Genomic DNA, 14,468 nt, shown 5'->3' on the forward strand with positions numbered 1-14,468 from the left:
GGTGGGAAGAGGCGGCAGCGTGAGGGGGGAAAGGGTGGGAAGATGCAGAGGTGTGAGGGGGGGGAAAGGGCGGGAAGTAGAAAAGTGAGGGGAGAAAAGGGTGGGAAGTGGCAGCTGTGTGAGGGGGGAAAAGGGTGACAAGCAGCAATGGTGTGAGGGGGGGAAAGGGCGGGAAGAGGTGGCAGCGTGAGGGGGGAAAGGGCGGGAATATGCAGAGGTGTGAGGGGAAAAGGGTGGGAAGGAGCAAAGTCTGAGGGGAGAAAAGGGTGGGAAGTGGAAGCTGTGTGAGAGGGGAAAAGGGCAGGAAGAGGCAGCAGCGTGAGGGGGAAAAGGGTGGGAAGATGCAGAGGTGTGAGGGGGGGAAAAGGGCGGGAAGGGGCAGCAGCATGAAGGGGAGAAAGGGCAAGAAGCAGAAATGTGTGAGGGAGGGAAAAGGGTGGGAAGTGGCAGCGGTGTGAGGGGAGAAAGGGCAGGAACAGCAATGGCGTGAGGGGAGAAAAGGGCGGGAAGAGGGAGCAGTGTGAGGGGAGAAAAGGGCGGGAAGGAGCAATGTCTGAGGGGAGAAAAGGGTGGGAAGTGGCAGCTGTGTGAGAGGGGAAAAGGGTGACAAGCAGCAATGGCGTGAGGGGAGGAAAGGGCGGGAAGAGGCGGCAGCGTGAGGGGGGAAAGGGTGGGAAGATGCAGAGGTGTGAGGGGGAAAAGGGTGGGAAGCGGAAGCCATGTGAGGGGAGAAAAGGGCGGGAAGGGGCAGTGGTGTGAGGGGGAGAAAGGGCGGGAAGCGGCAATGTCTGAGGGGAGAAAATGGCGGGAACAGGCAGTGTGGGAGGGGGCAAAGGGCAACAAGGAGTAATGGCGTGAGGGGGGGAAAGGGCAGGAAGAGGCAGCAGTGAGAGGGGGGAAAAGGGTGGGAAGATGCAGAGGTGTGAGGGGGGGAAAGGGTGGGAAGCGGCAGCCGTGTGAGGGGAGAAAAGGGCAGGAAGAGGCAGCGGCATGAAGAGAGGAAAGGAGAAGAAGAGGCAGCAGAAAGAGGGAGTGAAAAGGGCTGGAAGTGGCAGCGGCACAAGGGGAGAAAAGGGCGGGAAGGGGGAGTGGTGTGAGGGGAAAAAAGGGCGGGAAGCAGCAATGTGTGAGGGGAGAAAAGGGTGGGGACAGGCCGCGGCGTGAAGGGGAGAAAGGGCAAGAAGTAGCCATGTGTGAGGGAGGGAAAAGGGCGGGAAGTGGGAGCGGTGTGAGGAGGGGCAAAGGGCGACAAGGAGCAACGGCGTGAGGGGGGGAAAGGGCAGGAAGAGGCGGCAGTGGAAGGGGGGAAAGGGTGGGGAGACACAGAGGTGTGAGGGGGGGAAAGGGCTGGAAGTGGCAGCAGAATGAGGGGGGAAAGGGCGGGAAGGGGCAGCGGTGTGAGGGGAAAAAAGGGCAGGAACAGCAATGTCTGAGGGGAAAAAAGGGCGGGAACAGGCAGGAGCATGAAGGGGAGAAAGGGCAGGGAGCAGCAATGTGTGAGGGAGGGAAAAGGGCGGGAAGCGGCAGCGGTGTGAGGGGGGAAAGGGCGGGCAGCGGCGGCAGCGCGAGGCGCGGTGGCCATCACGGTCGCTGGGGGGCGCCGGTCCGGTCCCAGCGGCCGCCCCTGCTGCTCCTGCCCCCTGCGGGCGAGGCTGAGGCGGGGGAGCCCTGTCCGTGAGGAGCAGCCGGGCTTCTGCGCTGAAAAGTGCCCCCAAAGCACGTTTTTAGGGTGGAAACACCCTTTTGCGCAGCTGTGAAGCCCACCGAGGGGGGGGGGGTGTAACTGGCCGAAATCAAAGCGGTCTTTGTGCAGGTGAGCGCCGGGCAGGCAGGGTGTGAGGGCCGGCAGCTGGGGTGGCAGAGGGCGGTGGTGGCTGCTGGAGGCTGTGAGGGGACGCGGGGACAAGGGCAGGGCTGTTTGGGGCACGGCAGCGTGGAGGGTTGGCACCTCGCTCATCTTTGTAGTGACAGGACAGGCGTGTGCCCAGGTGGCCAAGAAGGCCAACGGCATCCTGGCTTGTACCAGCACCAGTGTGGCCAGCAGGGACAGGGAGGTGACAGTCCCCCTGTGCTCGGCACTGGTGAGGCCACACCTGGAGGGTTGTGTCCAGGTTTGGGCACCTCAATCCCAGAGAGATCTCGAGGGGCTGGAGCGAGGGCAGAGGAGGGCAACGAGCTGGGGAAGGGGCTGGAGAATAAATCCTGTGAGGAGCGATGGAAGGAGCTGGGAGTGAGTTTTGATTTGAGTTTAAGGCCAAAGGCCGGGTGCTGAGCTTGGGCCACCACAACCCCCTGCGTGGCTACAGGCTGGGGGAGGAGCGGCTGGAGAGCTGCCAGTCAGAGAGGGACCTGGGGGGGGTGATCGATAATGAGCCAGCAGCGTGCCCAGGTGGCCAAGAAGGCCAATGGCATCCTGGCTTGTGGCCAGCAGGGACAGGGAAGGGATCTGACCCCTGGTGAGGCCGCCCCTCGATGAGTGGGTTCAGTTTTGGGCCCCTCACCCCAAAAAGGCCATTGAATGACTCGAGCGTGTCCAGAGAAGGGCAACGGAGCTGGTGCAGGGTCTGGAGCACAGGTCTGATGGGGAGCGGCTGAGGGACCTGGGGGGGTTTAGTGTGGAGAAGAGGAGGCTGAGGGGAGACCTCCTGGCCCTCTGCAACTCCCTGAAAGGAGGGTGCAGAGAGGGGGGATGAGTCTCTTGAGCCAAGGACCCAGCGGCAGGCCAAGAGGGAATGGCCTCAAGCTGCGCCAGGGCAGGGTCAGACTGGCTCTTAGGAAGGATTTCTTTGCAGAAGGGGTTGTTGGGCGTTGGAATGGGCTGCCCAGGGCAGGGGGGGAGTCCCCATCCCTGGAGGGGTTGAAGAGTCGGGTTGAGCCAGCGCTGAGGGATCTGGTGGAGTTGGGAACGGTCAGGGGGAGGTTCATGGTGGGACTGGAGGAGCTTCAAGGGCTTTTCCCAACCCCAATGATTCCGTGATCCTGCGATTCTGTGAAGGGGGTACGGCCACAGGGTGAGGCCCGGTGGGAAGCAGAGCCCTCGCTTTGAGGCCTGCCTAAAAACTACCTGAAAATAATCATTTTGAGGCTAAAACAATAAATAGGAGCAACAGTTCTCCGGTGTCATGATCGGGCGGGAGCCGCTGTCCCTCCTGGGGCAGATTTGGGTCTGCATCTCCCCGCGCCCCATGGGCGGAGGGGGCTCAGCCCTGAGGAGCAGAAGGGGGGGGGTCGGCTGCGCACCACAAGCACCCCTCAAGCTCAAGCCAACTCCCCCCCCCCCCCCTTCAGCTCCCGGAGGAAACACGGTGCCTTGAGCAGGACCTCGGCTGCCCACAGTCTGCCGGAGACTGGTGACGCCGCCCAGTGCTGCCTGCTAACTGGTTGGACTGGGGTTACTGGAGGACAGGGGAAAGCAGGAAGGGTTCTTTCCCCGAAACGCTGGCGTGCCCCGTGGAGGCGGGGAGGGGGGGGACAAGGGCGTTGGTGGAAATCCCCTGTTTGTGTGGGTGTGGGGTTGGGTGGCGGGGGGACAGGGCTGGAGCGGCTGCGGGGCGGCTCTGGCCTCGCGCCGAGGACGCCATGAACGCGGCGTCGGGGGCTGGAGGCCGGGAGGGGATCGTGCAGCACCTCAAGCTGAGGGGGGGTGTCCCCTTTCATGGAGTGAGTGCCCCCCTCCGGGGTGGCAGCTCCCTTGGAGAACTTTGCCCACACCAGGTGGGCCTGGGGGTGTCTGAAGGGGAGCACCGACACCACTCGCAGAATCACAGAATCCCAGAATCATCTGCGTTGGAAAAGACCCTGAAGCTCCTCCAGTCCAACCATGAACCTCCCCTGACCGTTCCCAACTCCACAATGTCCCCGATGTCCCCCCATGTCCCCTCAATGTCACAGAATCCCAGAATCATCGGGGTTGGAAAAGCCCTTGAAGCTCCTCCAGCCCCACCATGAACCTCCCCCTGACCGTTCCCAACTCCACCAGATCCCTCAGCGCTGGCTCAACCCGACTCTTCAACCCCTCCAGGGATGGGGACTCCCCCCCTGCCCTGGGCAGCCCATTCCAACGCCCAACAGCCCCTTCTGCAAAGAAATCCTTCCTAAGAGCCAGTCTGACCCTGCCCTGGCGCAGCTTGAGGCCATTCCCTCTTGGCCTGCCGCTGGCTCCTTGGCTCAAGAGACTCCTCCCCCCTCTCTGCACCCTCCTTTCAGGGAGTTGCAGAGGGCCAGGAGGTCTCCCCTCAGCCTCCTCTTCTCCAGACTAAACCCCCCCAGTTCCCTCAGCCGCTCCCCATCAGACAAGTGCTTCCAGCTCTTCCCCCCCCTCCCTGGTGGCTCTTGTCTCCCCACACCACCCCAACATGCCCCCACCCTGCGTGCGAGGCAACGGGGTTTCACATCCCCCTCGCCGCGCCTCGTCCGCTTTCTGTTCCAGCCACATCTTCCCGTTCAGCTCCCAGTGAGGAAGGACACAGCCCCTGAGTCGCCACCCGGCTTCTCCACATCACCCGGGAGCGATTTGCTCCTTATTTGGGGGTTCCCTCAGCGCCTCCTTCTCCCCCCGACAGCGCTTTTGCCACTTGGATTCCTTTTTAGAGGTGTGAAAGCTCCCACCGACGTCACTTGGGAGAAACGTGGAGTCTCGAGGTCACCCTCCCCCTGTCCCTCTGCCCAGGGGCTGGACCCTGCCCCACACCCCCCCCCCAGCACCCCATAGATCACCCAAACATCAAAGGGGGGGCTTGTAGCGCTGTAGTCACCCCCCCGCTCCCCCGACAACAGACACACGGTGAGGGTTGCACGGCACAATCAACCCCAACCCACTTTATTACAGTGATGAAGCAGCAGAGTAGGAGCGGAGGGGGAGCTGCGGGGCGGGGCGCGTCCCCCCACCCTTCTGGGGCTCTGCAGGGGACACCCCACATCTGGGCTGGGAGGAAGCGCCGAGGCCGCAGCTGTGGTGGTGGCACGGGCTGGCGACTGGGACCAGTGGACTCTGCAGCCACGGCCGGTGGTCGTGAGTGAGTCGAAGTGGCCCCAGAGGCCACCTCGGCTCACCAGAGTCACAGGAAGTGGCCGAGCCCCCGGTGCCCTGCCGGGTGTTGCTCTGGAGCCGTGTCCAGCGTGGGGTGTGCGCGGGGAAAAGGGGGTGTTGAGGAGGTGGGGCAGGGATAGGGGCCACCGGGGCTCAGGCGAGGGCTGGCGGAGGGCATAGAGAGGGTCTGGCTGGGGGGAGGCAGAGAGCCCTGGGCTCTGCCCCCTCACAAGATGCCCCGCTGGTTGCGGGCGCTGTTCATCTTCATTGCCTTGATGATGAGGATGGTGCCCGCGATGATGCCGACGATGCCCACGGCCAGGCCCAGGGCGCACACCAGGGTCTCGGTGGTCTCGGAGACGGGGAGGGGCACTTGGGGCTCTGCGGAGGGGACAAGGAGGGGTGAGGACGGGGCGCTGAGCCCCCCCCTCGCTGCCTGCAAGGGGAGGGGACCCAGGCCCAGCCCCCTGCTCACCCCAGTGCCTCAGGATGGGGGTGGGCAGCCCCTCGTGCCCCACGCGACAGTCGTACTGGTCCCCCCGGCTGGGGATGAAGGGCAGGTAGGAGAACTTGCGGAAGGTGCGGTCCCGCCCTCGGTAGAAAACGGTCTCGAGGACGCCCTCGGTCACCTGCTGCCCGTTCTTCAGCCACGTCATGGAGAGCACGGGGGGCCAGAAATTGTCCACGTAGCAGATCAGGACGTTGGGGTCCCCCAGCTCGACGGGATCCTCAGAGAACACCGTCATGTCGGGGGGCGCTGGGGGCAGAGGGAGAAGGGGTTAGTGCAGACGGGGCTGTGCCCGGGTCCCCCCGCTCTGGGGGGGGAGCAGGGTGCTGGGCAGGGTCCCCGGGGTGTGGGGGACACGCAGCAGCCGGGCAGTGGCCGCCTTGTTACCGATGTTTGCCCGCGAGTGGTTGGAATTTTTCGTCATGATCTCCAGGTTCTGTTTTAGCACAGCCATGTTCTGCAGAGCTCCCTGCGCCTCGAAGCTGGCGAAGGTCCCGAACTCGGGCAGGCGCCAGACGGTCTCCGTCTTCTGCAGGTCCACGTGGAAGATCTCGTCGCCATCGAAATCGAAGAGGAACTCGCCGCCCTCCTGCTGCAGCCGCTCGTCCCGCTGGTAGTAGGCAGCCTGGACCAACACGTTCCCCGCTGGGAGGGGACAAGTATTAGGATCAAGGTCCTCCCCCACTGCCACCGGGCTCCCCCAGGGACCCCACCCACGGGACAGGAGCCCACCCTGACCCTCTCCCTTCCCTCTGGGGTCCCACAGGGCTGGGGGATGCCGACACCCCCCTCCCCAGGAACGGGAGTGCTCAGACACCTGCTCAGCCCCCGCCCCGACTCTGGCATCTCGGTGCTGTCAGGCGGTTGCCCTCCCTCACCCCCTGAGCCCGGGGCCACTGACAGACTGTGGGGACCACAGGGGCACGTCCTGGGGGGTGGGGGGTGGCCCCAGGGCCCCAAGGACTTGGGCAAACGAGTGTCCTGGTCCCCCAACCCCGCAGCCGACAGGTGCACCTGGGGACCACCCCCCAGGGATTCCCTGCACTTGCAGGGAAGGAGCTCGCCACGCCCTGACCCAGGGCCCGATCCTGTCCCGGTGCCAGCCCCCCCCGGGTGCGGGGCACCCCCCGCCCCACTTCTGCGACCAGCCCCAGCCCCCCCCGGCCCCGGCGCCCTCACGCACCTCTGAGGGCCCCCGCGCCCGGCAGGGTCAGCACTGCCAGCAGCGCCAGCGGGAAGCCCCGACCCCCGGCCATCGCCTCTCCTGGCAGCGGCAGCGAGAGCGGGAGCAGGCGAGGGGCAGGTGTTGTGCTGAGTGCTGGGGGCCCCCCCGTGCCTGGGGGACAGGGCCCCCCGGACTCTGGCCCAATAGGAGGGAGCCCCGAGGCTGACTCGGCTGTTCCCGGGCAGAGCAGCAGCTCAGGGCACCCTGCAGAGCAAACAGACAGACGGACGCCCAGGCAGGGTCCCGCGGGGCTTCACCTTTGACCTTGGGCCCTGCACCCCCCTGCAGAGGCTGTTGGGGAGGGGGCAGGTTGGGGTCGCCGAGCCCGCGGAGCCCCAGCGCTGCCTGGGGCCGGCAACCGCTGCCTGGGGGCCACTGCTCCAGCGAGGGACAAGTGTCGCGGGGAGCCCTGCGGGGCCCGGCTCTGCCTGGTGACGGGTGATGCTGCCCAGCCTCGCTCCTCACTGGGCCTCACTGGGACTCCCAGTCGCGCACTGGGCAGGAGCGGGGCCACTCCCCGAGCGGGCAGAGTGCGGCTGGCTCGGGGGTCCCAGCACTTGCCCAGCCTCTGCTGTGTCAGCGATGGAGACTGGTCGTGTCCTGGGAGCTGGGGCCGTGCTGGTGGCACTGGTGGTGCTGGGAGCCCACGCGGCTGGTGGCGAGGAGCCCTCCGGTGAGCTCAGAGCCCCGGCACGGGGAGGCTGTTGGTGGGGATGGGCCCCCCCGTGTCCCGGGGGGCTCTGGGGTGGGTGGTGCTGCGTGTGGGGGAGACGCTCCCCCCGCTGCTGCAGCCCAGGAGCAGCCTCTGGGCTCAGCTGTGCCCCGGCTCCCTCCTGCCCCCCCTTCCCCGGGGCTCTGTCCCCCCCAGCTCTCCCCAGTGCCCAGGCTGAGAACTGGCGCCCTGGGGGACAGGATCCCAGCGCCGGCCCTATGGCGGCTGTGGGGCTGTGGGGCCTGCCGGGAGGAGGCTGGGGATGGGGAGGGGGCTCCCCGGTGCCTCCCTGCCCCCCCGTGACGGACTCCCTGCACACACAGGGGTTTTCCTGGAGATGGAAGAGGCTGAGTGTCAGTACCTCAATGGCTCCGAGCAGGTGAACTTTGTGGTGAGGTTCATCTACAACCGGGAGCAGTTTGTGCACTTCGACAGTGACATGGGGCTCTTTGTGGCCGACACCCCCCTGGGTGAGCACCCAGCCAAGTACTTGAACAGTCAGCCAGACTTACTGGAGCGTGTACGGTCTGTGGGGGACACAGCCTGCCGGCACAACTACCAGGCTTTGACCCCCTTCATCACGGAGAGGAAAGGTGAGCGTGTGGCCGCACTTTGCCCCCCCCCCCCCCGAGCACAAGCCGAGCCCCCGGGCTCGCAGCGGGCAGAGCGTGTCCGTGCCGTGCTGGGGCAGGGCCCCGCGCAGCCCCCAGCAAAGCCCCTGCGCCCTTCCCTGAGGGCGCGAGTCCCTCGGCCCCTCCCTGGGCACGTCCTGCGTGGGGAGCACAGGGCCAGCGCTGGGCCAGGCTGGGGGCAGGCGTGCGGGGCGGCCCCGGGGCTCTGTCCCCAGCCGCGGCCCAGCGCCCTCCCGCTCTCTCCCAGTTGAGCCCAAGGTGAGGGTTGCACCCGTGCAGTCGAGCTCCCTGCCCCAGACCGACAGGCTGGCTTGCTACGTGACGGGCTTTTACCCGGCGCAGATCGAGGTGAAGTGGTTCCAGAACGGGCGGGAGGAGACGGAGCGCGTGGTGTCCACGGACGTGATCCCCAACGGAGACTGGACCTACCAGGTGCTGGTGATGCTGGAAACCACCCCGCAGCGTGGGGACACCTACACGTGCCAGGTGGAGCACGTCAGCCTGCAGCACCCCGTCAGCCAGCGCTGGGGTAAGGCCCTGTGCGGCCCCTGGGGCGGGTGGGGAGGGGGCCGGGCCCCCCCAGCCCTGACCCCCTGCTCTGTGTCCCGCAGAGCTGCAGTGGGACGGCGCCCGCAGCAAGATGCTGACGGGGGTGGGGGGCTTCGTGCTGGGGCTCATCTTCCTGGCGCTGGGACTTGGCCTCTATGTGCGCAAGAAGGTGAGTGGGGGGACACTGGGGGGTGGCCCCGGGGCGTCTCCCGTGCCCCCGCTGACCTGGTCTCTCTGTGTTTCAGGGCGCCCCGTTCCCTGGGCTGCAGGTACCGTCTGTCCCCCCCCGTCCCGCTCCCCGCTCCCTGCGTGGGCCGGGGTCCCCCCCGCACCCAGGGGCAGCGTGTCCGGCGGGAGTGTGTCCCCCGCTGGCGCCGGGGCAGATCCCTGGGGACGCGTCATCCCCTGTCCCGGCGCTCACCCCCTCTTCTCCCCACAGGGCTCCTGAGCGACCTCCTGCCCCCGCGGCTCCGCTGCGCCGCTGCCCGTCCTCTGCCCCCTCGTGTCACCTCTGCCTCGCACCTCCCCGGCCCGGAGCCCCCCGGCCCCGTGCTCATCGCCGGGGTCCCCCCCTCACCTCCTCCCTCCCTCGCTGGCTCCCAGCTTGGCTGTCGCTGCTCTGCAGCCCCGGGGTCCCCAGGGCCACCCCACGGTGGCCCTCGGCTGCTCCGGCTCTGCCTAATAAAGTGTCCCAGAACCCGCCATCCCTGCTCGTCTGGGGACAGGGTGGCGGGGCGGGCACTACCTTCCCCGGTCCCGGGTGGCCGGGATGGGGTTCTGTGTCCTCAGTGGGATGCGGGGGGGACACACTGCGGGGTGGGGGGGCGACACCCGGCATCGTCCAGCCACCTGTGGGCTGGCCCAGTGGTGGGGATGGGGCTGAGGGCTCCCACGTCCCCTCACCTGCTCTGGTCGGTGGCTCCGTGTCCCTCTCCCGCTGCCTGACCCAGTGTGGGGGGGTGGGAGCGGGGAGCAGGCTCTGGGGTGGGGGTTTTGGGGGTGTCACCTTGTCCAGCCCCAGAGCTGATGGCCGTTGCCGTCCCTCCTTGAACCCCCCCCAGCTTTCTTGGGCTGAGTTGCAGAGGGGCAGTGGGATGGCGGAGAGGTGGGGGGTCCCCTGGCATCCTCCCCAGGAGGCCCAGCCCCCTGCTCACCCCAGTGCCTCAGGAGGGGGGTGGGCAGCCCCTCGTGCCCCACGCGACAGTCGTATTGGTCCCCCCGGCTGGGGATGAAGGGCAGGAGGAGAACTTGGGGGAGGTGCGGTCCCGCCCTCGGGAGAAAACGGTCTCGAGGACGCCCTTGGTCACCTGCTGCCCGTTCTTCAGCCACGTGACAGAGAGCACGGGGGGACAGAACTTGTCCACGTAGCACGGCAGGACGTTGGGGTCCCCCAGCTCCACTCGGCGCTTGGGGAACATCGTCACCTCGGGGGGGGCTGGGGACACCCCAGGAGATAGTGCTGGCCTAGAGCCTGGGCTCAGCCTGGCCCCACGGCGCCTGGGAGGGGGAGGAAAGGCCCCGCTGTGCCCCACGGCTGAGCCAGGGAGACCCCAAACCCCAGCGTGGGGCTGTGCCAGGTGACCCCACTCTGTGGGGGGAGGACATAGAGGGTGTCACCAGTGAGGTCACAGGTGACCCCGAGTGAAGCGGGAGAGTCGATCTGCACGAGGACAGGGAGGGTCTGCAGAGAGACCTGGATGGGTTGGATCGGTGGCCAACGGCAACGGGATGAGCTTCAACAGGGGCAAGTGCCAGGTCCTGCCCTTGGGCCACCACAACCCCCTGCGTGGCTACAGGCTGGAGAGCTGCCAGTCAGAGAGGGACCTGGGGGGGGGATTGATAATGAGCCAGCAGCGTGCCCAGGTGGCCAAGAAGGCCAATGGCATCCTGGCTTGTACCAGCACTAGTGTGGCCAGCAGGGACAGGGAAGGGATCTGACCCCTGTGCTCGGCACTGGTGAGGCCACACCTGGAGGGTTGTGTCCAGGTTTGGGCACCTCAATGCGAGAGAGATCTCGAGGGGCTGGAGCGAGGGCCCCTGGGGGGGTTTAAGGGCCGTTTGGATGAGCTGGGGGGGGATGTGGGGCAGGGGAGAACTTCAGAGTGGGGCTGAGGGTTGGACTCGATGACCCCGAGGGGCTTTTCCAACCTGAATGGTTCTGGGACTCTGACGTGTCCCCGCTGCTGCTCTGCAGAGCTCCCTGCACCCGCAGCTCAACAAGGTCCCGCGCTGGGGCAGGCACCAGACGCTCTCCTGCTTCTGCAGGTCCCCGGGGAAGATCTCGTTGGCCTCAAACGCCACCAGGAACCCCCCGTCCTCCTGCTGCGCTGCTGGAACTCAGCGTGGGGGATCATGTTCCTCAGTGGCAGGAGACAGGGATGAGGGGCAGCAACTTCCTCCCGCCCCCGCCATGGCGCTGCCCCAGCGTGGGCTCCTCACCCCCCAGGGCTCCCAGCCTGGGGCCAGGGAGTGTCTGCTGGGGACAGGAGCCCCCCCTGAGCCTCTTCCCACCGCCGCAGGCTCCTGGGGCTGGAGACACGGAGCCCCTGCGGAAGGAGCCCCTGGCCCCCATCTGTGCCCCAGCTCCGTCTGGATCCTCTCCGGGTGCTTTGTCACCCTGAGGGGGGGGCCAGGGACTGTCCAGCCAGGTTGGTGGACCCCGGCCGGCTCCCAGACATGCGGTGGGGGGCTGGGGGGTCCCAGGGCACCAGCGGTCCCACCCCACAACTCAACACCCCCCTCGGTCAGACCACCGGAGCTTGTGCAAAGTGACATCCTGATGGCTGGGTGCTGCAGGGACAGTGTGACCACAAGGGACATTGGAGAGGGGCCCCCCCTTCCTGCCCCCTGCCCTGCCCCCCTGGGGTGCACCTGGGCCAATAGGAGGGAGCCCCGAGGCTGACTCGGCTGTTCCCGGGCAGAGCAGCAGCTCAGGGCACCCTGCAGAGCAAACAGACAGACGGACGCCCAGGCAGGGTCCCGCGGGGCTTCACCTTTGACCTTGGGCCCTGCACCCCCCTGCAGAGGCTGTTGGGGAGGGGGCACGTTGGGGTCGCCGAGCCCGCGGAGCCCCAGCGCTGCCTGGGGCCGGCAACCGCTGCCTGGGGGCCACTGCTCCAGCGAGGGACAAGTGTCGCGGGGAGCCCTGCGGGGCCCGGCTCTGCCTGGTGACGGGTGATGCTGCCCAGCCTCGCTCCTCACTGGGCCTCACTGGGACTCCCAGTCGCGCACTGGGCAGGAGCGGGGCCATTCCCCGAGCGGGCAGAGTGCGGCTGGCTCGGGGGTCCCCGCACTTGCCCAGCCTCTGCTGTGTCAGCGATGGAGACTGGTCGTGTCCTGGGAGCTGGGGCCGTGCTGGTGGCACTGGTGGTGCTGGGAGCCCACGTGGCTGGTGGCGAGGAGCCCTCGGGTGAGCTCAGAGCCCCGGCACGGGGAGGCTGTTGGTGGGGATGGGCCCCCCCGTGTCCCGGGGGGCTCTGGGGTGGGGGTTGCTGCGTGTGGGGGAGACGCTCCCCCCGCTGCTGCAGCCCAGGAGCAGCCTCTGGGCTCAGCTGTGCCCCGGCTCCCTCCTGCCCCCCCTTCCACGGGGCTCTGTCCCCCCCAGCTCTCCCCAGTGCCCAGGCTGAGAACTGGCGCCCTGGGGGACAGGATCCCAGCGCCGGCCCTATGGCGGCTGTGGGGCTGTGGGGCCGGCTGGGAGGAGGCTGGGGATGGGGAGGGGGCTCCCTGGTGCCTCCCTGCCCCCCCCGTGATGCCTCCCTGCCCACACAGGGGTTTTCCTGGAGATGTTTGAGGGCGAGTGTCAGTACCTCAATGGCACCGAGCGGGTGAGGTTTGTGGCAAGGTACATCCACAACCGGGAGCAGTTTGTGCACTTCGACAGCGACGTGGGGCTCTTTGTGGCCGACAGTGCCCTGGGTGAGCACCCAGCCAAGTACTTCAACAACCTGCCAGACTTCATTGAACAGGAACGGGCTGAGGTGGACAGGTACTGCCGGCACAACTACCAGGTTTCGACCCCCTTCATCACGGAGAGGAAAGGTGAGCGTGTGGCCGCACGTTGCCCCCGGCCGGGCACAAGCCGAGCCCCCGGGCTCGCAGCGGGCAGAGCGTGTCCGTGCCGTGCTGGGGCAGGGCCCCGGGCAGCCCCCAGCAAAGCCCCTGTGCCCTTCCCTGAGGGCGCGAGTCCCTCGGCCCCTCCCTGGGCACGTCCTGCGTGGGGAGCACAGGGCCAGCGCTGGGCCAGGCTGGGGGCAGGCGTGCGGGGCGGCCCCGGGGATCTGTCCCCAGCCGCGGCCCAGCGCCCTCCCGCTCTCTCCCAGTTCAGCCCAAGGTGAGGGTTGCACCCGTGCAGTCGAGCTCCCTGCCCCAGACCGACAGGCTGGCTTGCTACGTGACGGGCTTTTACCCGGCGGAGATCGAGGTGAAGTGGTTCCAGAACGGGCGGGAGGAGACGGAGCACGTGGTGTCCACGGACGTGATCCCCAACGGAGACTGGACCTACCAGGTGCTGGTGATGCTGGAAACCACCCCGCAGCGCGGGGACACCTACACGTGCCAGGTGGAGCACGTCAGCCTGCAGCACCCCGTCAGCCAGCGCTGGGGTAAGGCCCTGCGCGGCCCCTGGGGCGGGTGGGGAGGGGGCCGGGCCCCCCCAGCCCTGACCCCCTGCTCTGGGCCCCGCAGAGCTGCAGTCGGACGGCGCCCGCAGCAAGATGCTGACGGGGGTGGGGGGCTTCGTGCTGGGGCTCATCTTCCTGGCGCTGGGGCTCGGCCTCTACGTGCGCAAGAAGGTGAGTGGGGGGACACTGGGGGGGTGGCCCCGGGGCGTCTCCCACGCCCCCGCTGACCTGGTCTCTCTGTGTTTCAGGGCGCCCCGTTCCCCGGGCTGCAGGTATCATCCTTCCCCCCCGCCCTGCTCCCCGCTCCCTGCGTGCGCCGGGGTACCCCCTGCACCCGGGGTAGCACGTCTGGCAGGAGCGTGTCCCCCTCTGGTGCCGGGGCAGAGCCCTGGGGACGCGCCGTCCCCTGTCCCGGCGCTCACCCCCTCTCCTCCCCACAGGGCTCCTGAGCGACCTCCTGCCCCCGCAGCTCCGCTGCGCCGCTGCCTGTCCTCTGCCCCCCCGCGTCACCTCTGCCTCGCACCGCCCTGGCCCGGAGCCCCCCGGCCCCGCGCTCATCCCCGGGGTCCCCCCGTTACCCCCTCCGTCCCTCCCTGGCTCCCAGCTTGGCTGTCGCTGCTCTGCAGCCCCGGGGTCCCCAGGGCCCCCCCACGGTGGCCCTCGGCCGCTCTGGCTCTGCCTAATAAAGTGTCCCAGGAGCCGCCGTCCCTGCTCGTCTGGGTACAGGGGGGGCAGGGGGGGGCACTCCCTTCCCCGGGCCTGGGTGGCCGCAATGGGGCTCCGTGTCCTGAGCTGGATGTGGGGGGACACACTGTGGGGGGGGCGACACCCGACATCATCCAACCGCCTGCGGGCTGGCCCAGGGGTGGGGACGGGGCTGTGGGCTAATTGCCCCATCCTTGCCCATAGGAGTCTCCGACTTGGAGCTGGGGGAGCTTGGAGCAGCTTCTCGCAGGGGCCACGGCTGTAGCCCCCTCACGGCTACCAAAAGCCCCAGCACACACAACCCAGCACATGGGGGAAGGGAAGAGCCGCTGCCGTCACCTGCCTGGGCTGGTGCAAAGTTCTGCCCCTGTCCCGCCCGACGTCCTTGTCTCTAGAGCAGAGAGAGGAGGATTTGCCGGCTGGAGCACTCGGGGGGAGGGATTGGCTGGGTGGTGGCACTCCAAGAGCTGTGCCCAAGGGCTCCGT

General features: G+C 67.7%; 3 protein-coding genes across 3 annotated transcripts; 2 read left to right on the forward strand and 1 right to left on the reverse strand.

Moving 5' to 3' along the window:
* Positions 1–4,784: 4,784 nt before the first annotated feature.
* LOC141936970 (HLA class II histocompatibility antigen, DR alpha chain-like) lies at positions 4,785–6,876 on the reverse strand. The gene is made up of 4 exons (XM_074854410.1): positions 6,721–6,876; positions 5,925–6,182; positions 5,505–5,786; positions 4,785–5,410 (listed from the first exon to the last, which is right to left on the reverse strand). The coding sequence occupies exons 1-4, from the start codon at positions 6,791–6,793 to the stop codon at positions 5,256–5,258; spliced, it is 768 nt and encodes a 255-aa protein (XP_074710511.1). The 5' UTR covers positions 6,794–6,876; the 3' UTR covers positions 4,785–5,255.
* A 312-nt stretch (positions 6,877–7,188) lies between these two features.
* LOC141936964 (class II histocompatibility antigen, B-L beta chain-like) lies at positions 7,189–9,235 on the forward strand. The gene is made up of 6 exons (XM_074854399.1): positions 7,189–7,435; positions 7,798–8,067; positions 8,354–8,635; positions 8,718–8,824; positions 8,901–8,924; positions 9,095–9,235. Exons 1-6 carry the CDS (start codon positions 7,204–7,206, stop codon positions 9,101–9,103), a joined length of 924 nt encoding a protein of 307 aa, XP_074710500.1. The 5' UTR covers positions 7,189–7,203; the 3' UTR covers positions 9,104–9,235.
* Positions 9,236–11,614: 2,379 nt separating this feature from the next.
* LOC141936962 (class II histocompatibility antigen, B-L beta chain-like) lies at positions 11,615–13,860 on the forward strand. The gene is made up of 6 exons (XM_074854394.1): positions 11,615–12,064; positions 12,427–12,696; positions 12,978–13,259; positions 13,342–13,448; positions 13,526–13,549; positions 13,718–13,860. The coding sequence occupies exons 1-6, from the start codon at positions 11,833–11,835 to the stop codon at positions 13,724–13,726; spliced, it is 924 nt and encodes a 307-aa protein (XP_074710495.1). The 5' UTR covers positions 11,615–11,832; the 3' UTR covers positions 13,727–13,860.
* Positions 13,861–14,468: the final 608 nt, after the last annotated feature.

This window comes from Strix uralensis, chromosome 35 (assembly GCF_047716275.1).
Source record: "Strix uralensis isolate ZFMK-TIS-50842 chromosome 35, bStrUra1, whole genome shotgun sequence".
Taxonomy (NCBI): Eukaryota; Metazoa; Chordata; class Aves; order Strigiformes; family Strigidae; genus Strix; species Strix uralensis.